The 26,424-nt window shown below is 47.7% G+C and overlaps 1 protein-coding gene across 2 annotated transcripts in view; it reads right to left on the reverse strand.

Moving 5' to 3' along the window:
• Positions 1-3,233: 3,233 nt before the first annotated feature.
• The window catches only part of NLGN2 (neuroligin 2), a 398,108-nt gene continuing 374,917 nt past the window's right edge, over positions 3,234-26,424 (reverse strand). For both annotated transcript variants that reach the window (XM_085639182.1, XM_085639181.1), the window contains 3 exons: positions 21,154-21,339; positions 16,105-16,894; positions 3,234-9,508 (listed from right to left, as the gene is read on the reverse strand). In XM_085639182.1, coding sequence (XP_085495308.1) covers positions 8,689-9,508; positions 16,105-16,894; positions 21,154-21,339 — 1,796 coding nt within the window. In that variant the 3' untranslated portion in view covers positions 3,234-8,688. The remainder of the gene's footprint in view (positions 9,509-16,104; positions 16,895-21,153; positions 21,340-26,424) is intronic.

The raw sequence follows: 26,424 nt of genomic DNA on the forward strand, positions 1-26,424 counted from the left end.
ACTCCACTCCGCTGACGGAGTTTATGGAGTTTTGCCCACTCTGCGCTCTGTTTGGAGTGTGGAGTTCGGCAAAAACTCTGTCAACCACTGTGTAGCTGTGAGTATACCAGTGCCCACTGCAATTCACATTTTATCCTATCCACCTCCTTTTACTATCATGACTGTCCTAGGCCTTGTTTCCATGGGTGGTTGGGCTTCTTTTCATCCAGGAATGCCCAGCTTTCCTCCTGGAGCCTGCCACCTCCCTCTCCTCCTGGGCCTGGGTCACTGACACAGCGGCACCTGTGCCTCCCTTTCCCCTCCTCTCGCTGCAGCAGGCACTGGCTAGACAGCTCCTCTGTGTCACTTTCTCACTAAAAGGTAAGGCTTTCGCTAATAGTTTATTGCACCCACCCTTTTCGCACGTGCTCCTCACTGATGAGGCGCATAAAAATAATGCAGCAGCAAATAGTGCCATGCATAATGTGGGAGGAGAGAAAGCCCATGTGTAATGGGCATTCACCGCCACCAAAGCTGGATTCCAACATGATACGCTGTCCACTTTTAATAAACATTCCCTCTTGCCTGGCAAGCTTCTCACATTCTTTGCAAACCTACTGAATTCCACATTAAGAAAAGCCATCCGATTGCCAGTGGCAACACGACAGCATTGGTCCTCCGGTTGGAAATACAGAAACAGGTGGATACAGAAGGAAGTGTCTTCTAGGAAAACACTGGGAAATGACTTCACTGCTTTTTCTGTCCTGTCTCTTTTCCCTAAAATAGCAGTTCTTGGGGTCTATTTCCAAGTCTGGCAGTAATTCTGTAACTTCTCTGCAGATGGACCAGGAAGAATGTGCATGCAAATAAATACTAACAGACACTGCGCATTTATTTGAAAATTGCATCTTCACGGCAGCTTTGCGTTTATTCCAAAGTAAACAGTGCCTCGGTCATGCATTGACAGAGAGGCTCTGAGTGCAGTGAATGTTGTCTTTTAATCTGTAGCTCGTGATTCCAATTACAGCCTATCTGGGATACTCTTTAAGGCAGCTTCACGCTGTTTGTGCTCTAAATAACGGGGAAAGAGCTACCTACTGTAATGGGAGTCACCATTAGGGCGGAGGGTGACTCCGTGGAATTCCACTGAGTTTTTATGCAACTCAGCGGAATTCCGCATAGTGCAACTCCGCAAGCTCAACCCACCACTATTCAGAATACACACAGATTTGTAGGACTGAAGGTTCCACACTAAGGGACTGATTTACTTATGACTCACACAACGTAGCTCACCTGGGGGCATATCAGCAAGGGCCTGCAATAATTATCGCTCAGCGCTTTTAGCGCGAGGATAATTATCGCAGGCTAACGCTGGATTCTATCGCGGAGATAGCGTGCTATCAGCAACGCTTATCTCCCAAGCGATAGGAATCCATGCGTTAGCTGGAAAACAGTGTGATTATCGCTGGAAATCCAGCGATAATCGCACTGCGACCAGCGATACCTTGCTGATAGGGCAGGGTGGTCTTAGCCATGTAATCCACCTCCCATTGGATTACATGGCTAAGTCATATTACAAGCAGGCGTAAGGAAAGTAGCGATAACTGTCGTTAGCGCTACTTTTCTTATCGCTCTGCTTGTTTGCGTGCAGCTTGATAATTGGAGAATTGTCACTTAGTAACATTTCTCCAGTTATTTTGGCACGGAACGCCCACTTTGCATCTCCAAGAGATGCAAAGCTGGGCGTTGTTGTAAGGGGTGCTAAACTATCAAAACACGCGATAGCGTGTCTTTGCTGATAAGGCGATGAAATTATCGTCGCTTTTCGGCCGAAAACGGCCGCAAAAGCAGCGATGATTTTTCATCGCCGCCTTGTAGATATGCCCCCAGGCAAGTTGCTGTGCTGTGTGAATGGGAGAGAGCTGGAAAGCACTGTATCTACTCAGCTCTCTACCTGCACTGGTGCACTTGAGGCTGCCTGGAGGAAATAACGAGAAGAAATAAAGATATTCTCCTTGTTACTTGTCACTCGGGAAGGCGTTGCATTCTGACGCATGCCAAGGTTTAATAGCTTTAGTAGATCTGAGATGCACCAAAATCCATGGGTGGATGCATGCTCCACCCATGGAACACCTTTCCAGTGCAAGGTAGTGCAAGGCAATGGTATGGCTGCGTTGCGTTACTTTGTATTTACTAAACAACGCAAAGAGACTTTGCATGGCTTAGTAAACACTAAAAATTATTTTGCATCTGTGCTTCGCCACAAAAGCAATACAAGCTCTTTTACCCTATTAGACCAAGAACTAACCTTTGCATCAGGGACCTTCTGTTACCTCCCCAAACACTCTCCTGTTATGAACTACCATCCCAAAGCTCACAGATTGTTGGCTAAGAGCAGAACATTCCATCAGTTGCTGATCCTGGTCTCCAAAGCTTGAGTTGGTCCTCCCTGAATTCCCTCTCCTCTAGTGCGTGCACATAGGTCCCAACTCGTACCCTGTCCTCAGGCAGCCACAGTCTCCTGGTCACCCGAGGCTTCAAGATGTAGATTCTTCTATTTAATGTTGCTTCTGCACTTTTAGTTCTCTCAGAGCGGAAAGATGCTCTATCTCTTTGATAATCTCCATCACGACTGCTGCAAAGATCGCCCCATGGCAGAGGGTTCTAGATGTCGGCAACATATTACCGCCTTCTCGCTGAGCTGAGCCCTGTAAATCTGCAAGTTTACGTATGAGAAATCCGGTTGTGCTGTTGTGTCAAAGTTAAACACCCATCTCCATCTCTGAACGTTCCTGTCACAACAAGGGTTTATGTACAATGTAACTGTTGCTATGTACAACTTTTCTTGCTAAAATGCTGAATGCATTCACACCACCCAGTGCATGACAAGGAATTGGACATGGGACATCTACGTTGACGCGAGTACCACTAGACTTATGCACTCACTCTGTATCGAATAGTAAGTGCTTGATGCCATAGCTTGGGGGTTCGGAAACTGTTTCTAAGGACAGACAGAACAATATGTTGAACAGAGGTGGTACGTGGATGTGTGTCTATCTGAGTAGTCAACCTTAGCTACACCTCTGGGAAAGACACACTCCTCCTCCCCGTGTTGTATTGACTGGTCACACAATAGTAACATAAGTGAAGGCAATATAGTGTCTGAAACACAACACAATGTCTATCTTACCTTCTCAGCCAATGGAACCGCCACCCAGTCTCCGACAAAAGAAGGTTCTAGAGCCAGATTCAAAGCCATCCAGTCATCTTTATTATGTATCTTTATATTATTACTAAGTCTGTAGTCATCATCATCATCATCACAGGCGGCCATCTTGGATTACAAAACAGGAAGTGACGTCACAGCACTTCCTCTAGTCCGGCGGTATCATGGATGAGGGTTGAATGGTGTTGGGGATAACACTGTTATGTGGGCAAGTGGGCATGGAAATGATTTGTAGGGCTCCGGTCTCCTAAAAGAGAAGGCTAGCAATGTCCTCCACTATCCCTCATGCCACCACCTCATTTCCCCACAAAAATCCACCTCCAATGACACAACTGCCCCCCAAACACCCCCACAAACGGCAAGTGCTGTAAACATCTTCCTACTTTCCAAAGTGTTGGCACATACAGTTCAAAAACGTATAGAAATCTTTGTTAATTTATTCAGAAATGCTTCAGCAATGCATCGAAAAATAATAAATCAAGATAAGGAAGGTGCGGGGGGTTCAAAAAATAGAATCTGGAAGTTTGGCACCGGATTCCTGATGCAAGGAGAGAGTGGGGTAAAGAGAGGCCAAGCATCCTTTTATGAGGCACCGAGAGGGTGGCGGGGCAGCCGTACCCGCCGGTGATGGCCACCCTGTTTGGCAAGGTGAGTGGTGCTCTACAGCCTATCCCCTCGGTTCCTCTTGAGCTGTAGGCGGGTGTTCGGGTAGAGAGAGAAGAATAGCCTTTCCCAATTCTTGACCAATACAATCTGCATCGCTCGCCCCTCGTTTGCAACCCTGCAGGCCGTACCCCCCGTCGGACCAAAAAATCCCAGGAGAATCAAATGCGCTATTAAATGTGTGCTTATATTCTTTACGTCTATCCTATGATGCCCAAGCTCACCATCTCTACTCTCGAAGATGCGAACTAGGAGTGGACGAGAGGTAGGCATTAGACGGGCTTCTCTTCAGGTCACAAGAGGGGATAGCTAAACCGATAAATTAAAATAAAATTGAAAAAAATATTTATATATAGATATATATGTATATTTATATATAGCGAAAGATATATACATGTATCGACCAGGAAACTAGATAAGTCCTGGAAGCAAGTGCTTTTTCCTCTTAGTTTCACAGTTAAGGCTGGGGCAGGGGTATTGGCAGCAAGATCCATATTTTTATTTTTCATGCCCTCACATTGGGCAGAATTCTCTTGCGTCTCGCGTGCAGACATAAATCAAATATTAAAAAAGTCCCAAGTCACCCTCCCTATACAAACTAAACTCATGCTAATGTGCGAGGAGGAATGGGAGGAAGGTGGAGCCAAAGCAAAGCAAAGAAGCCATGGCGGAGTAGAAACGTGGCTTGGCCAGTTTGCAAGCGTGCTTGCGGCCAGCGGTCGCGTGCGTCACGTAGCCTTGAAACAGCAAAGGAGACACTTCTGGAATCGCCATTCACAAGTGAGCGAACAAGGATAGAGGATACTCCAGAGCATGAACGTGTCCCCTCACAGTGCGTCAACGAAGGCCAGCACAGAGCAATAAAACACCATGCCTATGGGTACACTCTGGGAGGAGACTGCACCTGGAGAGAGAAATCCCAAAATGAGAATAATAACTTCTTGGGCTATTGATGCTGGCATAACACTGAATTCCAAGAAGTGGGACGTCTGTTGGTCTGCATGAAAGTCAGTGGGTCTCTGCTAATGGAATGAGATGCCACTAAGGAAGGCTTGGTTGACTTGTGCGGCACGTGGTGAAAGTCTGCAGTGAGGTGGTGTTCCAAAAAGTGGGACTTCACTGATCGGTATTGGGTACTCAGACATCAGTTGAACTATTCCTGCTGGCAAGAAACTCTGTAGAGCTTCAACTAAGCTCTGTTGGGCTAGTTGCAGTCAGTTTGCCTACTGACACAAGCATGAGCCGGCCTTCTAATCTGCATCACTCTGCTGTGCCCTGTCGTGCTGTGAGGCTACTAACGCTAGTGCAACCCTACCTCCCAATTTTTGATAATCCATTGAGCTCTGTCAGGCTATGAGGATGTCAGTTCAGTCTCGAACAGGTGTGAGCTGGCTTTCTAATACACGTCTCCACAGAGCTCTGTTGCGCCTTTTGTGGCATTTGGGTTTGCTGATGGTGTGACCTCACCTTTCCTATCAATGTGTATTATTCCATTGAACTCTGCTGACTAATGACCGTAAATTGAGCTAGAAGTGAGTCTGCCTGTTACCGATGCTGACCTAATCCTGCCTTTCAATGTGCAACAGTTTGCTGAACTTGGTGACACTAGTGACGTCCAAGGAGCTCCTATGCTACTCTTTCTTCACAAAGCTGTAATGTGGTTGTTTTTGTTGGTGGTGGCAGCCATTTTGTTTTGAGACAAGATTGGCATTTACTAATGTCAATCAGATGTGGGGAAGTGGTAGCAGATGCTACCATTGGCCAAGGTGGCGCATGGATGCAAGGTTTAAGATTTGAATGGTTTCAATTAATGAGGTTATGAATTGTAAATTTAAGGATTTTTTCTATGCATGACACTGTTGAGCTGGATAGGAGTGAGAGGGTACTCCGCAGCATAGAACACCAGCAAAGACGGAAGATCATACATCTAGCCTCACTCTGGCGCTATCCAATTCACCTAATATTAGAAACGTAAGATAGAGAAAATGTAGGGCAGAAAGAAGAACAATACTAAAGTCCCAATTTTACAGCAATGGTCAAAGTGCTTTTAAAATATATATATATATATATGGGTGCATCAAACTGGCACAGTCTGAGAATTTATTATTTTTAAATAGCAGAACAGATCCTCCTAAGGAGGGACTGTCCATCCAGTAGAGACCAGTTGGAACGTAAGTGAGAGTCAGAAGTCAAAGGAGAGACGTCGAGACGGCGTGTCGGGCTGTAGCTGTAGACATGGCCGTTTGATTACAGACCCGAAGATGTGGCTTAGAAGAAGTCTGCATGATCAGTGTTTCAGGCGCTGAGGTCTTCCTGCCCTCACAAGGTCTGTTTTTCATTTGTTATTAGGGGTGAGGAGGCATGACGGTAAATCGATTCGGGGTGTACAAACTGCAAGAGGTGATGTTCTTTGGAATGTTTTAGAAAAGGCTGCAAGAATTTTCCCATTATCCTTTTTAAGTGCAGCTATTTATTCTTCCTACTTCCTTGAAGAGATCTGCCTGGTCACCTGGAGATCTATCTTTAATTGTTGTCAAGATACGTTGGGATGCAACATTCGACTAGATTAAACGCTGTATCAAGATATATTGGGGTGCACCATTTGGCTAGCGCGAGTGACAGTTTCTGTACCAAGATATGTTGGGGTGCACCATTAGACTAAATGAAATCTGTATCAAGATATGTTGGAGTGCACCCTTTAGCTAGATTCAACATTGTCTGCTGTAATAAGATATGTTGGGGTGCACCATTTAGCTAGATTCAACACTGGCTGCTGTATCAAGATATGTTGGGGTGTACCATTAGACTAAAGGAAATCTGTATCAAGATATGTTGGAGTGAACCCTTTAGCTAGATTCAACATTGTCTGCAGTATCAAGATATGTTGGGGTGCACCATTTAGCTAGATTCATCACTGGCTGCTGTATCAAGATATGTTGGGGTGCACCATTAGACTAAATGAAATCTGTATCAAGATATGTTGGAGTGCACCCTTTAGCTAGATTCAACATTGTCTGCTGTAATAAGATATGTTGGGGTGTACCATTTAGCTAGATTCAACACTGGCTGCTGTATCAAGATATGTTGGGGTGCACCATTAGACTAAATGAAATCTGTATCAAGATATGTTGGAGTGCACCCTTTAGCTAAATTCAACATTGTCTGCAGTATCAAGATATGTTGGGGTGCACCATTTAGCTAGATTCATCACTGGCTGCTGTATCAAGATATGTTGGGGTGTACCATTTAGTTAGATTCAACACTGGCTGCTGCATCAAGATATGTTGGGGTGCACCATTTAGCTAGATTCAACACTACCTGCTGTATCAAGATATATTGGGGTGCACCATTTAGCTAGATTCAACACTGTGTGCTGTATCAAGATATGTTGGGGTGCACCATTTAGCTAGATTCAACAATGTCTGTTGTATCAAGATATGTTGGGGTGCACCATTTAGCTAGATTCAACACTGGCTGCTGTATGAAGATATGTTGGGGAGCACCCTTTAGCTAGATTCAACACTGGCTGCTGTATCAAGATATGTTGGAGTGAACCCTTTAGCTAGATTCAACACTGGCTGCTGTATCAAGATATGTTAGTGTGCACCATTTAGCTAGATTCAACACTGGCTGCTGTATCAAGATATGTGGGGGAGCACTATTTGGCTAGAGCAAACCCCATCTACTGCATCAAAATATGCCTTGTAGAGATTTCCCCCCACTTCTGTTCAGCCCTTTCCTCAAAAGGAACTTTTAAGAAAACATAAAAGTTAACCTGGCTCGCAAGGGACGTCATGACACACAGGATGGCCAGTGTCTGTGATCATTTGTGGGCATGGACAATTACTTTTCCTGACTCTATCACTTACCATTTTTTAACTCCCACCATCTTCCTAAACCATTGAAAACAAACACTAGTGCTGGGTCTTGATGGAACTCTCAAGATACGTTCAGTGGAACCGGTGGACCGCGAACGGCTGGCGCATTTTTCCTCCCTCTCTAAGTGTGGGAAGAAAAGTTGGTTGGGGGAGCAACGCTTTGAGCAGGAAACACTGGCATCAGGTTTTTATTTTCTTATATTCTAACAAAAACAGAATTTTAAAAAATCTGAAGTTTCCCTCAGAAAGGGACAACAAAAGCAGAATTAGCAGAGAGACCGTAGAGCTCGGGGTTCGCAAAAGGGGCAGGCAAGAGAAATTGGTTATTAACCTTTCCTTAAACCTCCAAGACACCCCCGCAACCCTCATTTTTTTGGTCAAACATGCAGCGAAATCCCACTCTCTCCTCCTCCCCCGCGCCCTTATTTTTGAAATCCACATCTGTCTTTTGATATTTTGTTTGTTTTTGTTTTTTTTGTACAAAAGAGGAAAAAGAAAATAAGACCCCCGCTCCACCCCCACACCGAGGGAATATCGAGTGCCGATAGCCCGTTGTACATTCATTGAGTTTGTCTGGTTCCAAGCTTTCCCCTTGCGCCTAAACTTTGCAGGCTTCCCAATTGGTCACCTGCATTGCCCCTGTGTGCGAAAACCCTTTCCCGGCTTGGTCTCCTCCCCACAAAAAAGGCAGGAAGGAATTGACAGTCTCCAAGGCGGTTCGGGCGGAGCAGTCACAGCAAGGAGTTGCAGCCTGTTCAGACAGGGAGGAAAAGGTCTTTCTGGAGGCGAAGGTATGTTGTCCACTTCTTGTTTTGAGTATTTTCTGTGCCTGTCCCCCACTCTCTCCCTTGCTCTCTTTTGCTTCCTTGTACAAAGGGAAAAGCCTGCCATCCCTCAAGATTGTTTTAAAAAGGCGTCCTTGCGCGGCGAGGGGGTAGCGCACTATACCCGCGTGGTGGAATGCGGGTGAGGTAATGTGTTATTGTGGCTGCCAGTGGGGAAGGTGTTAAAGGGGTGCAAAGACTGTATCCCCGTAATGGTGCTGGGGATCATAGTGATAGTGTTGGGTGTCATGAGTGGCACGTCATCTGGTGCCCGGCGTAGCGCCAGTGTATAGTCGGGCGGACAAGCAGGCCTCAAAATCTCATGAGGCCTCAGCGGCTCCAGGTCATGGGCGTCAAGCTCTGAGGAGTGCTTCAGCTGTAGTGACATCACTTCCTCCTCGTGGCCATGCAGCAGGTCATTGGCGGCATTTCGTGGTGGGCTGAGCCGGCGGCGCAGCTCATGGCGCTTGTCGCGCTTGTAGTAGAGGGCGGCAAAGGCCAGGATATTGAGGAAAAGCAGGGAAGCTCCCACAGCCACAGTGACGCTCAGCTCCGTTGAGTAGTCGCGGGAGTCATCTGGAAAGGGCATGTGGGGGGTGTGGGTGCGCGGGTCCTCCGTGTCCATCGGCAGAGTTGGGAAAGGCCAGCGGGTGGTGCTGGGGCCAGGGCGAGGCCCTGAGGGACCTCCAGTTATGGGGTGCAGTGTCTTGGGGGTAGTGGAGGTCCTAATGATCTCGTGGAGGTTGTGCAAGTGTGGTACGAGCTCCAGCCAGAAGGCCACCTTGTTGGCGCGATAGTTGTCCTTCACCCGCGGCTTCAGACCGATGTGCAGGTACTGCTTGTCTTTCGTGTTGAACTTGGTCCAGACCACTTCTTCAAACCGGTTGGGTTTAGTGTGGATGAACTTGGTGTCTTGTGGAACGGGCTGGTTCGGGTCACTGGAAGGGGATACAAAAAAGGAGAGTGAACCATGGATTAAAAGTAAAACCTTCTCTTCTGAACAAGCCCCATAGCAGGAAAGCCCCCACCAGCAGACACCTTCTAGGAGCAGAATGTGGCTTACACATGTGTTGAGGACAGTAAGATCTCAATACAGATCCTTCTTAACTGCTGAACCCCTGTGTCATTCTTCACTGTACCCCATCCTGATGGATAAGTGCAAACCTTCCTTCAGTGCAGAAACCTCTTCTGGTCTGAGGAAAATTGTATAACAATGACAAACCCTGGCTGCATTTTACTCAAAACATATGTGCAACTAAGTCACAGTGCAAACAAGAAGCCAAAATTGAGTAGTCAACGAGCAAACAGGAAACCAGTGAACAACAAAAAGCCAATGTGCATGCAAGAAATCAATGTGCATATATGAAGCAAATGAACCAACAAGAACCCAATGTGTATACAATAAGCCAATGAGCAAATACAAATCAATTCACATAGAAGGTAATGCAAAAAACATGAACTTAACGTGCTGACAACAAACCAATGAAGAGAAAATAGGTCAATGCACAAATAAGAAGCAAGTGCATAAAGAAGAGGTGTATGTGCATACTAGAAGCCAATGTGCAGGTAAAAACAATTCACATAAAATAAGACAATGCACAGATGATAAGCCACTGTGCAGACAAGCGACCAACACACAGACAATAAGCGAATGGGCAGGCAAAAATGATATATACAGGCTAGAAAACAAGGCACACAGAAGAAAACAATTCAACGACTAAAATCCAGTGCATGGACAAAACGTCAAATTAAGGCGCAGACAACAACCAATGAAAAAACTAAAAACAAAAATGTAAAATAAAGAAGCAAATGGACAGTCAAGAAGCCAATGCACAGGAAATACTAAAACAAGAATCAGTCAAGCAGTGAAGGCACAGTGAAGACACTAATGTGCAGAAAAGAAGGCAAAGTGCAGACAAGACACCAAGCTGCCGACAAGAAGCCAATACGTAAACAAAATGCTAATGCACATTCTAGAAGACAGGGTTTAGAACAGAAATCAATACAGAGACGAGACGTCAACGTGCAGACAAGAAGTCATAGTGCATAACAGTAGCCAATGCACTGACAATCAGCCACTACAAAGAGGCACAGTCAAGCAGCCATGCAAAGACAAAAAGGCAAAGGGCAGAATAGAATCCAATGTACAGACAAAAAATAGGTCTGCAGTCCAAGAGCCAATGTACAGACATGCAAAGTCAAGACCTAAATGCACAGACAAGGATTAAGGCACACCGAAAAAACCAATGTCCAATGCAAAAACGACAAATAATGCACAGACAAGAAACAGGAGCAGATACAAGAAGCTAACATGCACAGTTAATCTATTTATGAATAAAAAAGCCAAGGCACACAGTAAAGACACAGCCACAGTACAGACAAAAGGCCAAGGCAAAGACAAAAAAGGAAAATCACAGGTAAGAAGCCAATGCACAGACAAAAAGCCACAGTGCTGGAAAAAATTGTCTGGGTGCTGATTTTTCCAACACGTTTGGCACTTTCTCTCCCTTCAAAATGCTAAAATGTTCCAAAACAAAGTTTGTGCAAGGAAACACACAACTTTGTGTATTCTCCACCAGCATCATCAGATAATTGAGAAACGCTAACAAAATCGCTCCGCTTTAGCAGACATTAAGACACGGTGCAATAGAACAAACAACAAAATACAGTAAACAAAATAGACCAAAACCATAGGCATAAAATATTAACCTTTTACTCTCTTAGGAAAACCTTCACATCCGAGTAGACAACAAGTTGCAGCGACCTAAGGTAGACTTTAACCAGGGTCCGATGGAAGCTCGTTCGGTGCCTCCGTCATTCTGATCATGAATGAGGGTCAGGTTGGGTGGGGATAGAAGGGGCGACTAACATAGCCCTTTCCGGTTAGGGGTGGAGTAAGACGGGTGCGTTTTAGCACCCACCCTCTTTTCACTTTTTATAATTGGAGTAGTAGCGTTACTGGATAGGGGTGAGTGCGATGTCCCTAGAGTCAGAGCCGATGATACGTTAGTGTTATTTAAGTCTCCCCAGGGACTCCAGCAGTTATTGAATGAGTTTAACCACTTTTGTGATTAGTGAGGATTAGAGTAGATTTTAAAAAAGTATATGGTCTTTTCCTATGGTACTCGGAAGCCATCCAAGATGTTCATCGGGAATTGCCCTATTGAATTGCTTTTCACCTTTGATTATTTAGGGATACGCTTAACCCCATACTTGAGCTGGGTCCCACACCTTGAGAAAGTACATCTCTCACCCATCCAGCAAACTTCCCATATAATTAAGATTCACAAAAGAACTGTGTCAGGTAAAGTGGCTCCAGCACTAGGAATTTATAAAACTAAAGCCTTAGGTGCAGACATCTAGGGAGCAGAATTGCGGGGTAGTGGGAATACTGATTGCCTTTCTGTGACAGAACACCGTTTTGTAAGATCTCCCCTCAACCTTCCAGCATGCTCCTCGGTGATTCAAATTTTCCTCGACCTGGCTCAAAGGAAGAATGCAGGTTCCTAATGTTTTGGCTTCGACTGTGGTCCACAGAAGCTCCTTGCCCCCTATTGAGGTGGCCTGCTGGACCTCATGGTATCCCAAAGCGCTAGCGAGAGCTCTAGGTTTTGTTCACTTAGGGCACTCTTGAGGAAATTGGGCTTACAATCTTATTGGACTGATCCGGAGATGATATCCCAGATTATAAGTGATAGGGTTAAGGAAGTTTACTGGGAATTTACTGTGGTGGAAAGTGTCTCTAATTTTAGGGGATCCCTTCCTCAGCAGTTTGTTACTTTTAAAGCTTCCCCCAATATGAAAATACAATTGACAAGATCGTCCCACCTTTGGCATGGAAATTGTTTCTACAATTTAGGTATAAGTCTTTCCCTACCAAGGTATTCTGTAGCAGATGGTAAAGCCAAGCTCTCCTTGATACACATGGCCAGCATGCAAAGGAGGTCCCGAATTCCTGGTCCATTTAATATTTTTTTGTCCCTACTACAAAAATTTGAGGGCCGAGTGGATTATTGCGCTATCTAGTTGCATTGGCCATAGACTATATTTGGAAGTGCTTAGAAAAATTATCACAGATCCAAGGAGAATTGTGGTATTTGGTTTGGCGAAATTCCTGCTGGCCCTATGGTTCAGACGCTCGACGTGCATTGTGTGATATCTTTCATCGCTGTTTTAATGGATATACATCCTTTTAGTATTGCTTCCTTCTCTCTCTTTTATTGTGTTTTGATTATTTAATCACTCGTAATGAAATGAAATGTCTAATGTTGGCATTTTTTATGTATATATGTGATTACGTGCTTTTATTACATTGCTGTTTTAATATGCAAAGCTGTACCCCCTTGCTAATTGTTTACCAACCCCCGCATTAGCTCGAAGGTAACTTTCCCATTTTAATTGATTCTTTTATGGTATTGTATGTATTGAGATGTACTTTATAAGATCTTTGTGATTGGAAATTAAGGTTTTATGATGATGATGATGAAGATGGCAGTATCTCGAGAACTACAGGATGGATTGGTTCCACATGCCATTGGCTGCCCCCTGAAAGCAGAGCTTCGCTTTATGGGGCACTAGTCACAGATCATGGGTAACAGGTGTTTGTCTACATCACCAGTGGACCCAAATTCAGATTTAAATGGTAGAGTGACAAGGAGTAAAGCCTAAAATGAAACTGGTTGGTGCTCGACAGGTTTACGCAAGATATGAAGGGAAACTCCACTAAAACTAGGCCAGTCCTGAGGCATTCCTGGACGAGAGTAATCCGAGGACACTCAAATAAACTTTCCAAAACAGTGTGTCTAAGTGTTTCCGCCTAAGAATACTAGACTTCATTCCATGAGGTCAGAGAGTAGACCTTGTGTGCCTGGCTCTGTCCAGGGTGATGAGATATAACCAGCTTTTGCATTCCACAAGGCTGGCCCTGGATGCATCAGACAGGGAAATACATCTGTTACAGACTTTTTCAAAGAATAGGAAATTGGTCCCTAGGATATTTCATAAAGATCCCACCTCTGACACCAATACTTGTTTTTCTGTAGTGTTCTCTTCAAGATTTATCTTTTGGTAGAAGACAATGTTAGTAACCTAAAGCTATAGATATGGCTGCCTGGTTAGTTTTACAGAAATACATCAGTTACAGACTTTTTCAAAGAAGCGGAAATTGGTCCCTTAGAGACTTCATAACGATCCCACCTCTGACACCAATGCTTGTTTTTCTGTAGTGTTCTCTTCAAGATATATCTTTCGGTAGAAGACAATGTTTGTGACCTGAAGCCTTGGGTATGGTTGCCTGGTTAGCTTTACAGTAAGCATTAAGTGTTAACATTTTACGGCTTGAATAGACTTTCTATAGCCCATATATCATTCAAAGCATATTAAAAGGCAAATTATAGGTGGTATTTGGTATCGGTGGGATCAGTGGTGGCAACTTGCAGTAACTAAAGAGCCAAGGAGGGCATACGCTGTTCCACCCACTTAAAACTCGGTGCATCTTGTGAATTCCGGAAGGGGGCTTCAGTCTGTCTCTTAGACACACTCTGTTCTTCAGTAGAACAAATAGGAATTTGATGATTTCCTAATATCTGCCAGCTAGTTGACGGAAAAAAAAGGCCTGATGCTTAGGCTTTTTGTGTTCCAAACCAGGGGGGTCATGAGCATTGCGGGCAGATCGCCACTGCCGGGCCGGCGGTGGCCACCGCCGGCCCGGTGGTGGAGATCCGCCTGCCAAATGCCCCTGTTGGACCCCCCGCCATATTAGCATGGCGAGGGGCAGCGCGGCAGACAGAAAGACTGTCCCCCACTTTTCCGTCGGTCGGATTGCCGACCGGGAAGAAAAGGGAGCTAATATGGTGAGGGTGCCTTGCAGGCACCGCCATCCATATTAGCATGGACAACCTGAAAGGCCTTTCCATGGCGGCGATTGCATTGGGGGCCCGTTACAGGCCCCCGGAGGGCAGGGGGTGGGGAGTTGCATTTGGTGGGTACCTATGGTACCCCCTACATTGGCATACACAAGGTGGCAGGCAACGCGCGGTGCCTGTCACGTTGTGCATGCCAATATACAACAATCATCTTGAACATTGTGGTGAGTGCTGCTTGAAGCACCACCCGCCACAATGTTCAATATGCGGGATTTGACCGCCAGGATGGCAGTCGCATCCTAATAGACACAGCGGGACCGCCGCACCCCTGGCGGGCGGTCCCGCATATCGTTACGGTCCGCGCCATCGTAATGGCGCCCCAGGTGTCAATCCTGTCTTCGCCCCTTTACCACATTACATCATCCTGCACTTGTTTCACTTATTGGAAAAAAACTGGAGCTTTTTAAATCAGTCTAAGCACCAGTGAGGTGATGAATCAGAATAAACCTGAAACTCAGAGAGAGTGATGCAGAGTAAACCTCAAACATATTTCAATAAATAACTGCTTGCTGCAGTGAAAAAAAAGTCTTATAGCAGGCATTTCAGCATAAGATAACGATTCTAATAAAATTTGCCTCTCTGGAGAGTAGGATTGTGTGGGATATCACCTGGCACCCCAAAAAACAAGAGGCTCATAAAATGGAACTGCCACAAAAAAGGTCTATGCAGGACACAGAGAGCAAGACAGAAAAGGTCCTAAACAGGAGGGTGGCTTCCATCTTGATTTGTCGCCGTGTTGCAGTCACCCGCATTGTCCCATTATTATGTGAGGTCATCGGGGAAGAAGAGACAACAAATAAAGTTTTGGCAGAGTGGGAGAATTGGGAAGACACTGGGGTGGAATGGGAGAGGTGCTGGGAGGGGTGGGGGGCTGACCCTGCTGAAGATAAAATATGAATGAACCATGTGCCAGTGGTTGACGGTAGATGTACTGAGGTGGGTAACCTATCTCCATGGCACAGAGACTTTCTAAAGACATGACCTGAAATAGGACATCCAGCTTGGCACAGTTTCTATGGCCCATCTTTTGCTGATTCATGACAATGTCGAGTTATGAGTTTCAAATGGATATCGCAGCCGACCCTTTCTTATCCAAATGAGGTGTGGTACCTTGGAATTAGGGCTGACTATCAATTCTCTGTATGCTATTATCATCATTCCCACACAGCATGCATATGTTCCACCAGTAATCCCAGCCAGGAAAATCGATTCTGCTGTGAGCCTACTACCCTAGGATGGCCGGGACTGACCATCTGCTGTCACTACACTTAATGTCAGACTTATGCCATTTAGTAGGCTCCTAGAAAGGGCAGTATGCCATCTAGATGGACACAAGGCTCTGTAGAGTCTCAAAAAATTGGAGTACTGACCAACCTGTTTGGATAGCGGAGAAGCGTCATGTTTTTCGACTTAAAGCATTCGAAATTCTACCTCATAGGGCACTGCAAGGGTTGACATGTCCGTGAGATGTGGCTTTTATGCCTGTCTCACCCAGGATGTACTGGAGGAGGCTCTCCAAAGAACCCACAGCTTTCTCTTCCATGCCACAGCACCCTCCATACCCACTCCCAACACCCAAGATAAAGCCCGGCAGCGCAGACAGCACTCACCCAGTTTTTGCAAAGTTGGTCCAGTAGGTCATCACCACAGCGCTCAGCATGACATCACTCTTGGAGAAGTTGCAGGGGAACAGGTCTGTAGCACCAATCATGGGGACCCCAAAAACGTAGGGAATCTCGTCGCCGTGGGCAGCGTCGGCCCACTCTGGTCTGGTGTCGGTCTGGCAGTGATGGTAGAAGGTGTAGAAGTAGACGGGCGACTGGTACTCGGCATGGAGCTTGGCTGTAGCAACAGCTGGGGCTACCCACTGATGGTCAGTGAAGAGGGCTAGGAGGGTCTTGCGGCGCATCTCGCCGTTGTCGCGGTCGGCCCAGTCCGTGTACATGAACTTGATGGTTTCCCGCAGGATGTCCTTCCCCTCTGGGTAGCCGTAGAGGTTGTCCACAAAGTTGGAGATTGTGAAGTCGAAGTAGCTGGCGGAAATGCCATCCTCGCTCTCCATTGAGTCCTCCACGAACTTCAGCCCCTCACCCTGGTTCACCCCGATCAGGATGTCATAGTTGAGGAACTCCCCCTGCTGCATGAGGATTTCGGGGTCATCAGGTACCACATCGCCATCCACCACGGGACCAAATGCAATGTGGTATCGGGCTGGCTGGATGTCTTGGTCCACCAGCTCGCGGTAGGGTTTCCTCCGAAGGCACTCCGCCAAGTCAGATGTGTCCGCATGGTTGCAGCCCACCTTGGCCGCCAGCATGCGGGTGTACTTCAAAGGCTGGTAGTTCACTGACCAGCTGGAGATGGCTGTGCCGCTTTGGGCGATGGCCTTCTGGAACAAGCCTGGGGAAAAGAGATCAGTGTGAGAATGCGAGGCATAGTGACATATTTAATCCTGCACTCTATGGATATCAATGTGGAGAGAGGGGGTGTTAGCATCAGTATGTGCAGAGGTCTGTGATTGGCCATCGGGTGCATCGCTACTTTCTCTATTCATTTCTGAGTCACGTGATAAGATGCCACAGCTCAGAAAATGAGATGTTCTCATATGAGATGTCTGTTCATGGAGACACCTCTGGGAAGACACATATGTGGGGACCTCAGTGTTTAATTTGAGCCAGTGGTTTGCGGTGCTCTGCACCAGCACTCACTTGTCAACACCGGCACTTATGGCAGTCTACCACATGGTGGCGCTGTTTATTTAATTTAGAGATGAGTAGATCCACAGTTTATTTATTCAATATCAATTCAAAATGATTAATAGCTACCTCTCAAGAAATTCTTATTACTTGAGGGGCCTGGAATAGTCTACATTGTCACATTTGCAGGAGTGTTATGGTTGTAGTTGTGTTGTTACTATCGTTGGCTGCATGGCAGGGGAAACAGGTGCTGCCAGCTTTAGTGGCCTCTTAACAAGGGCCCTGGCCCCTATTTTTTTTTTTACAAATTAAGCACTGGAACTTAGGCCGCTCTTGTGTTCATTAGTTACTTTCTGCTTCTTTACTGCACCACTGCTTCTACGGGCTCTGCTTAGGCTGCCATGATTTCTACTAGCTGCTCTGTAGCCAGGGTTCTTTCTGTTGGGGCATACTCTCTGGAGTAGTTCCTACAAGTTGCAGTTCTGTCTCTCCACACTGCTCTGTAACTGAAAAACTCTACACGCTGTGCTAACGTTTGATAGATTTCTATTGGTTGCTGTATATCGGTAGTGGCTCCTATTGGTTTGGTTTATAGCGGGAGGGGGAACCTATTGGTTGCTGTATATCGGTAGTGGCTCCTATTGGTTTGGTTTATAGCGGGAGGGGCGCCTATTGGTTGCTGTAGATCGGTAGTGGCTCCTATTGGTTGCTGTAAAGCGGGAGTGGCTCCCATTGGTTGCTGTTAAGCTGGGCAGGTGCCTAGGACCTTTTCTGTTGCAAGTGAGCACTCAATACACTAAAAAGGACGTGAACCGTACAGAATGACTGTACACGTGCACTAAGCTTCCTTCCAAATTGTGCATCCTTGAATTATTAAAAAATACAGCGTTCAACTTCTTTAAATATGCATTTCTGAGCTTTTAAACGTTGCAGCCATTTAAAGGGCTCTTTGAGGGAGTGCTAAGTCAGCTGCGAGAAAGCCAGCTCAAATACCTTTTGCGTCGCTCTCGGCAGAGCGTCGCAACTACGTCAGGCACTACTTTAGTTTGGGATAGTGAGCAGGGGAGCGCACTGAGGTAAGGGACTTGATACTGCTAACGTCCAATCGGATCTTTATCAACCTTTTGGAAAGTCTTTTCGAGCCAATCAGATCCCAAGTAGAGTTTTGTCACGGGCTCGCCTAGTGAATGATGTAGCCATAGCGGTCACATTTACCAGGTACATGTGTGGCTTATTAGTTCAGTCCTGCTTTTTTAGTAGGTTTCTAGGACTTGCAGTACTTTTTCCTCCAGTATTGAAACCAGGATCACAAGTCCCAGAATTCCAAGAAACAACCGAGACTGGACGCACTTGTCACACGCATGGACCTGGGACCCGTGGCAGCTATGTATAGCCATACTCCTGGGGTACTGGAGTGTCTCTCCTGGGTCCCCCAGCTCCCCCTCAGTGTGTGTAGAACCCTAAGGTTTTCAAATCACTTTCATCTTCTCTCATATACTGTATTTATGTCCCTCGGCTCTCCCCTTGCCCTCCTTTACTGTACTTTTACACATGAGGTGTTTACACTTCTCGCTCATGTCTTCTCTAGACCTCCCCTTTGAGTGACATGAGACCGCTCCTCTCCCCCTGTGTTTCATGGATGCACCCAGTGTTTTAAATTTCTCTATTATATCTTCCCCCTTCTCTTCTCCAGACTGTGTAGATTCTAGTCCTTCACCCTCTCTTCACGTGGTGACAGCTCTCCTCTGGGCTGTGTCTGGTCCCCTTTTTAACCTTCTAGAGATGTGACCGCTAAGAGTGGTCATAGTACACCAGTTCGGGTTCCCAGAACTGACCCCTGCTCCCAGACTGTATCTGCGGCCTCCAGAACTGACCTCTGCTCCCAGACTGTATCTGCGGCCTCCAGAACGGACCCCTGCTCCCAGACTGTATCTGCGGCCTCCAGGACTGACCCCTGCTCCCAGACTGTATCTACGGCCTCCAGAACTGACCCCTGCTCCCAGACTGTATCTGCGGCCTCCAGAACTGACCCCTGCTCCCAGACTGTATCTGCGGCCTCCAGAACTGACCCCTGCTCCCAGTCTGTATCTGCGGCCTCCAGAACTGACCCCTGCTCCCACACTGTATCTGCGGTCTCCAGAACCGACCCCTGCTCCCACACTGTATCTGCGGCCTCCAGAACTGACCCCTGCTCCCACACTGTATCTGCGGCCTCCAGAACTGACCCTGCTCCCAGACTGTATCTGCGGCCTCCAGAACTGATCCCTGCTCCCAGTCTGTATCTGCGGCCTCCAGAACTGACCCCTGCTCCCACACTGTATCTGTGGCCTCCAGAACTGATCCCTGCTCCCAGTCTGTATCTGCGGCCTCCAGAACTGACCCCTGCTCCCACACTGTATCTGCGGTCTCCAGAACCGACCCCTGCTCCCACACTGTATCTGCGGCCTCCAGAACTGACCCCTGCTCCCACACTGTATCTGCGGCCTCCAGAACTGACCCTGCTCCCAGACTGTATCTGCGGCCTCCAGAACTGACCCCTGCTCCCACATTGTATCTGTGGCCTCCAGAACTGACCCCTGCTCCCAGACTGCATCTGCAGCCTCCAGAACTGACCCATGCACCCACACTATATCTGCGGCCTCCAGAACTGACCCCTGCTCCCACACTGTATCTGCGGCCTCCAGAAATGACCCCTGCTCCCAGACTGTATCTGTGGCCTCCAGAAATGACCCCTGCTCCCAGGCTGTATCTGCGGCCTCCAGAACTGTCTACAATTCTCTAGGTAAATCCTTCAGAACAGAACAAAATGACCTACAGGAGGCCGCCAGAGCTAGACACACTACTCTAGATGTGACCTCCGGAACTAGACACACTACTCTAGATGTGACCTCCGGAACTAGATACACTACTCTAGATGTGACCTCCAAAACTAGACACACTACTCTAGATGTGACCTCCGGAACTAGATACACTACTCTAGATGTGGCCTCCAGAACTAGACACGCTACTCTAGATGTGGCCTCCGGAACTAGACACACTTCTCCAGATTTGGCCTCCAGAACTAGACACAGTAATATAGATGTGGCCTCCGGAACTAGACACACTACTCTAGATTAGGCCTCCGGAACTAGACACACTACTCTAGATGTGGCCTCCAGAACTAGACACACTACTCTAGCTGTGGCCTCCAGAACTAGACACACTACTCTAGATGTGGCCTCCAGAACTAGACACACTACTCTAGATGTGCACTACTCTAGATGTGGCCACCGGAACTAGACACACTGCTCTAGATGTGGCCTCCAGAACTAGACACACTACTCTAGATGTGCACTACTCTAGATGTGGCCTCCAGAACTAGACACACTACTCTAGATGTGCACTACTCTAGATGTGGCCACCGGAACTAGACACACTGCTCTAGCTGTGGCCTCCTGAACTAGAACCACTACTCTAGATGTGGCCTCCGGAACTAGACACGCTACTCTAGATGTGATCTCCAGACCTAGACACACTACTCTATATGTGCCACAAGACCTAGACACACTACTCTAAATGTGCCTACAGAACTAGAATCAGAACTCTAGATGTGATCTCTAGACATGGACACACTACTCTAGATGCGATGTGCCTCTGGAAAGAGACACACTACTCTAGATGTGGTGCACCTCTGGAACTAGACACACTACTCTAGATGTGACCCAGATCTAGACTCACTAATCTAGATGCAAGGTGCCTCTGGAACTAGACACACTACTGTAGATGTGCCTCAAAAACTAGACACACTACTCTAGATGTGGCCTCTGGAACTAGACGAACTACTCTAGATGTGGCCTCCACACCTAGACACACTACTCTGGATAGGCCTCAATACCAAGTCAGACTACTCTAGTTGTGATCTTCTGAACTGGACATAGTTCTCCAGATGAGGCCTTTAGTGCTAGTAGTAAATGCCAAACCTACCTTCTGAGTGGTGGGAGAGGATGAGAAGGTTGACGCAGGAGGCTCCGGCCCCGGAGCCGAAGATGGTGATGCGCTCGGGGTCACCGCCAAAGTGTGCAATATTTTCCTCCAGCCACCGCAAGGCCTGGATCTGGTCCATGAGGCCGTAGTTTCCTTTGGCCGACTGGTCGCCCGTGCTCATGAAACCTGCAGAGGAGAACACAAGGCGCAAGAATGGATTGAGAGCTTTGGAGACAGCAATGGGAGTTTAACGACAAGGGTGGCCGATGGCCTTCTTAGCACTGAGTAAAGCGATTAGGCACCTCTGTCCAATCATCACCACCGTCGTCATCATCTTTATGCACCTCTATCCACTCCCACCCCGGCCAACCTTTGACCACGAATGGCATAAACTGCAGTTCTCAGTCCTAGCCTCCATGGTACTGGCAACAAATCTCAAGGGGTTTTGAAACAACTGGATGTTAGAGCAGTATAGCCCCCGCCCCTCCCCCTCCCCCTCCCCCTCCCCCTCTCCACCGTCCGCTCCCCCTGAACCAGGGTATCTTGAGGCCGGGTGGAACAAAATTCATGCAACAGGCCCACTCGGCTCACCAGTGGTACTCTACCCACCTCTGTTCACTTAGCCTAACCACCCCCTCCGTCTTGAATTAGCGTAATCTCACCTTACGTCAGGCTGCTTCATAAACACCACAGTCCTTTCAATTTGCACAAAGCCTATAGGGTCACCGAACACAGAGTCACCAGTGTCCCTCATAATCTACATACCTCCGTATATCCAGTCTGTGTGCACCACACACTTTGCTTCACATTCTAACACTTGCCTCTCGCCTCATCACTGCTCACACCCTCTGGATTTTAGGTCACCCAACTTCCTGTACTTCTTTTCAGCCGTGGAAACATGAAAGGCTGAGCAGTTCCACCAGGTTTTAAACCCACAACCTGCAGGTTACACAGTGAAGCTCAGCTATATATATTCTCAGGTCTAGTGATTGACACCTCTTGGCTTCTCAAAACCCAAGTGTAGCTGAAACTGTGACACCTGTGGGCCCCAGGGATGACGACGTCATGGGCTCATCCAATCATCAACAGCACAAGCCCCGGAGCCGCCATTTTGTTTACTCCCCTTCCCCATCTTCAGGCCTCCGGCATCTTTAAAATGGGTTGCCTAGAAACCACGGAGAGGGGTACTCTGTGACGAGGGTGATGCCAGCGCTGCGCATGCCCAGACGGATGTTCTATAAATAGCTTGACGCAGCGCACGAGGTTGACAGTATTTTTTATTGGCACTGAGGCTTGTGCCGGTATTCAATATTTATTAGGTTAATGGAGGCCCCGGCTCACCGTGAAGGCACTTGGAAACCATGGCAACAGAGCCTGGCTTAAGAGTTCCCATCAGAGGAGCCCGCGCACAATCTGCGGTGTCCACGGAAGAGCCCACCGGGGCGCACGGGAGGCGGCTTTAATTACCCCCGGGGCCCCTTGGAGTGGAGGGCAGAGTGGAGGGCACCGTATCATGTGGAACCGCCGCGATCCTGACAGGCTCCCGGCACAGGAGTCCCTCTTGATGGATGCGGCGCTGAGCCTATAGATAGGCCGCAGCATAGAAGGCATTAAAGGCGGCGTCCAGGGCGCTGCTGGTTCGATGGACAGCGGTCTGAGGAAGCGATGGTGAGTGGGCAGGAAATGATTGGAGGATGCGATCCAGCTATGGAGGAATGGACTGATGCGAGAAGGTCTATGAGACAGACAGACCCGGTGCTCCAAAGGTAGCAGAGACTCATTGACATTTAGTCAACACGATGTGTCCAGGATCACACAAATGGGCAACTGTGGACACAGAGATCAGCATACAGGTCTCCTGGTTCCATAGCTAAGGACATAGTCACTTTGCTACCTCGCCTCCTGCCGATTCTTGCTGATGCCTCGTGGTGAGACCACACCTACTCTTAGATTTAACCAGGCCAGGCCTCTGGATCCAGGCCTCTCTCTAAAGCAATCCAGGTTCCCCGTCGACCAAGTTTTCAATATGAATGTAAGTGTGGTTGGAGCACTGATTTTACGCAGTGCTGTGAACAAGCCAGATGGCCAGGGTTGGGTTGTAAGAAAGTTGTCCTGGAGCGCCTGCTGAATACTTAGGACAAATTACCTTACAATTCTTGTGTCGGAGGGAATTCCGCTGGTAGATTCTCCTGTAGCTTTCGCACTCCCTCCGTAGCGCAGAGGATGCCATATTACCACCCACTTTTGAATTGGGCCCAGGGTGGACGCATGTGTGGCCCAAGAAGAGCCGAGGCTGCAGCTTCCCCTCACTTTTAACGGTGAGTGAGCGGGAGCGGTGGGTGGTTGTGGGCTCCAAGTCTCACCCCAAGATTCTGCGCTCTCTCTGCTCCCGGTGAAGTGCTCTATGTGGGACCTGTTTGAACCATTGGACCAGGCAGTGCTTAATTTGAGCCGGTGGTTTCCGGTGCTCGACATCAGCACCTAATTGTCAACACCAGCGCTAATGGCAATCTGTCACACGGTGGCGCTGTCTGGCTAATTTAGAGATATGACCACAACGACAGTCAAGTATTAATTCAATGTACATAAAAAGTTACTATTACCTGCTGACCAAGCCATTCTTATAGCTTTGGGGGCCTGGAATAGTCCGGAAAACCACACTTGTGGGGAGTGTGATGGTTAGCAGTTGTGTTGTTACTAACATTGGCAGCTTTTGCAGGTGCAATGTGTGTCGCAAGCTGCAGTGGCCTCCAGCGGGACCAGGCCAAGAACCACTGGCAGATATACGCTGACAGTACTCAAATCTAGGTTCTCCGAAAAACATTACCGAGGGCCGCAGCGGCGTCAGCAGCTGCTGGACCCCATCCAGCAATGAATCGACGGAAGCAGCCATTGACTAAAAATGGATCTAAAACAAAAATCTAAACTTCAGGCGGCCAAGACACCGATTCTGCCTTCCTAGGACCCTCTCCCTGCAACACTCAGAAGGTAAAAACCTGACAACAATGTTTGACCCAAACCTCTCGTTCATTCCTCAAAGCCATCCCAAAAAACAGAGAAAGAGAAACTAACCGCATCACACAGCCCTGCACAACTACACCACACAAGGCATTGCAAAATCCTGTCCAGTTAAACGATGCAAAGCCCACTGTAAAATCCTCCCAAGCCATGTGATGCAAAGTAGGGAGCAAGGACCTAGTCAGCTAAAAGAGACAAAGAAGCATTTGCAATGCAATTGGTCTCGCATTAGTGAAACTTTGAGCTATTGGCATTGCAAATGCTAATGTTTGTTAGATTTTGTTTTTTGTGAAAAAAAAAATACCCAGCAGTAGCATAAGAAATAAAATAAATTCCATGAAGAAAGAAAGGGTGCAGTACCATAGGTTGTTGCTAGGTGTCCCGATGGAGTTGTAAAGGGACCTCTATTAGCCACATAAGGTACTGCACCCTTAATGCAATTATAAAGAGAAAGATTGCAGCTGAGCAAAAAAAAACATTTCCAAAAATGAGACGCCACCTGCATCATAAAATCCTACGTAAGCATGAGACGCAGGCGTGAATGGAAGGAGAGAAGGGAGAGCAGAGGAGAGCAGTGCAGAGGCCTGGGGACTGAGAGGGGATATGATTGAGGTGTACTGAGGAGACGAGGACGCATCCAGAGGTGGCAGCGGCCCCCAGATTTATACGCTGGATATTGGCAAGCAGCGAAGATTGATAGCGCTGCTGGCCGGTGCGCGCGGCCTGTCTGCCCAGGCCCTGCAGACAGTCCGGCAGGTTGATTAAACCCTCAGATTTTAAGGAGGAGGGGCAAGGGTGCAGGCCGCGTCACCCCCGGCACCGGAAGGAGCGAGAGAGACCATCACTGCAGGGCAGAAGCAACAACCATGTCCTCAAAGGGCTGGAAACGGGGCATCTCAAGCCGTGCACCCAGGACCCGGAAGAACATATCTGTGTCACCGCAGGCGAAACTGACTCTCCTCGGCTTCAAAAGATGTGTGCATCAGCGGCCATTACTCAGTCACTTCCGGCCCTATCTTCATCATCCTGCCTCCTCCTACCTGCTTTTACCTACTACACAGCGCCTCCTCCCTTCCCATCGTACAGCATGCTGTGGCGATGTAGATACCAGTCTTGGCCTCCTGCCCTATGTCCGTGAGATACCTCTTCCTGCCCTGGGCTTTCACTTGAAATCCTGTGTGTGTGCACTGTGTGGCAGGAGCAGTGCCAGTCAAACTCCATCACCAGCTGGTGGCAGAAGTGCTGCCCAGTGAGTGAATTGATAATTCAGGAACCTGGAGTAACAGCTTTTAACCCGGAATCTGCATTTGACAAAACCATGTGTGATTCTGGGCAAATCAACTGATCTTCTGTGACACTTGTAACTGTCCACTATTGTTCTACTGGCATGTTTCCACCCCAACACTTCCTGGTTTCTGTAATGGTGCCTTAACCTATCCCCACGCCATGTTACTCTGCATGCACCACCTCATGTTCGAGACATTCCTGCTACAGTAAAAGTCTTTCCTGTAAAACCTTCCACTCATTAGGTCTCGCCTGACCCAGCGCATGCGCTGGTCTGGCGAGACTTTTTGAGAGGACTCCAAAAAGTGCTACCAGGCCAGCCTAGAGCTACAGTGCATGTGCGCGGGGGCGCGCGCCACGCTTTACCGCGATTACTTTCTCTTTCGCGGCCGCTTGGCATAGCCAATAGGTCTCGCTTTTGGGACCTGAAAAGTATTTAGTTATGCAACTGTTGCATGGCTAAACACTTATAAGGTCCCAAAGGCGAGACCTATTGGCTATGCCAATGCTTGTTTTTGACTTGGGTCTGTGCTACACCAAGACAGTGGCACCTCAACTAACCCAGACTTGGTAGGAAAGGCTTGGAACTCCAGGCCACACCCAGAGTCTCCCAAGCGATCATAGGATATTCCCACCTTCTACAGCTGGGGTCCGCAGGCCGCAGTCTAGACACGGATGACATGGCATAATGTCATGGGGAGTGCCTTCTACACCAGTGATTCACACATTTTTTAGAACCATGACCCACTTTTTAGAACAACCAACGCGCAAGGTATGCCCTTCTTGCCCTTGCCTCCTTTCTTATCCCCTGCCTTCCCCGAGCTCTTTGCTCGGATTGGGGGATTTAAACCCCATAGGCCAATTGCCTGCTCCCTTTTTTCGCTGGCTCCCAGCTCTTTACGCGGGCTTTTGCCTCCACGCTCTGGAAGGTCCCGCCCTCGGGAGATGTTCTTCGCAGGCCCTCCACGG

The sequence above is a fragment of the Triturus cristatus genome, chromosome 12 (assembly GCF_964204655.1).
Source record: "Triturus cristatus chromosome 12, aTriCri1.1, whole genome shotgun sequence".
Lineage (NCBI taxonomy): Eukaryota > Metazoa > Chordata > Amphibia > Caudata > Salamandridae > Triturus > Triturus cristatus.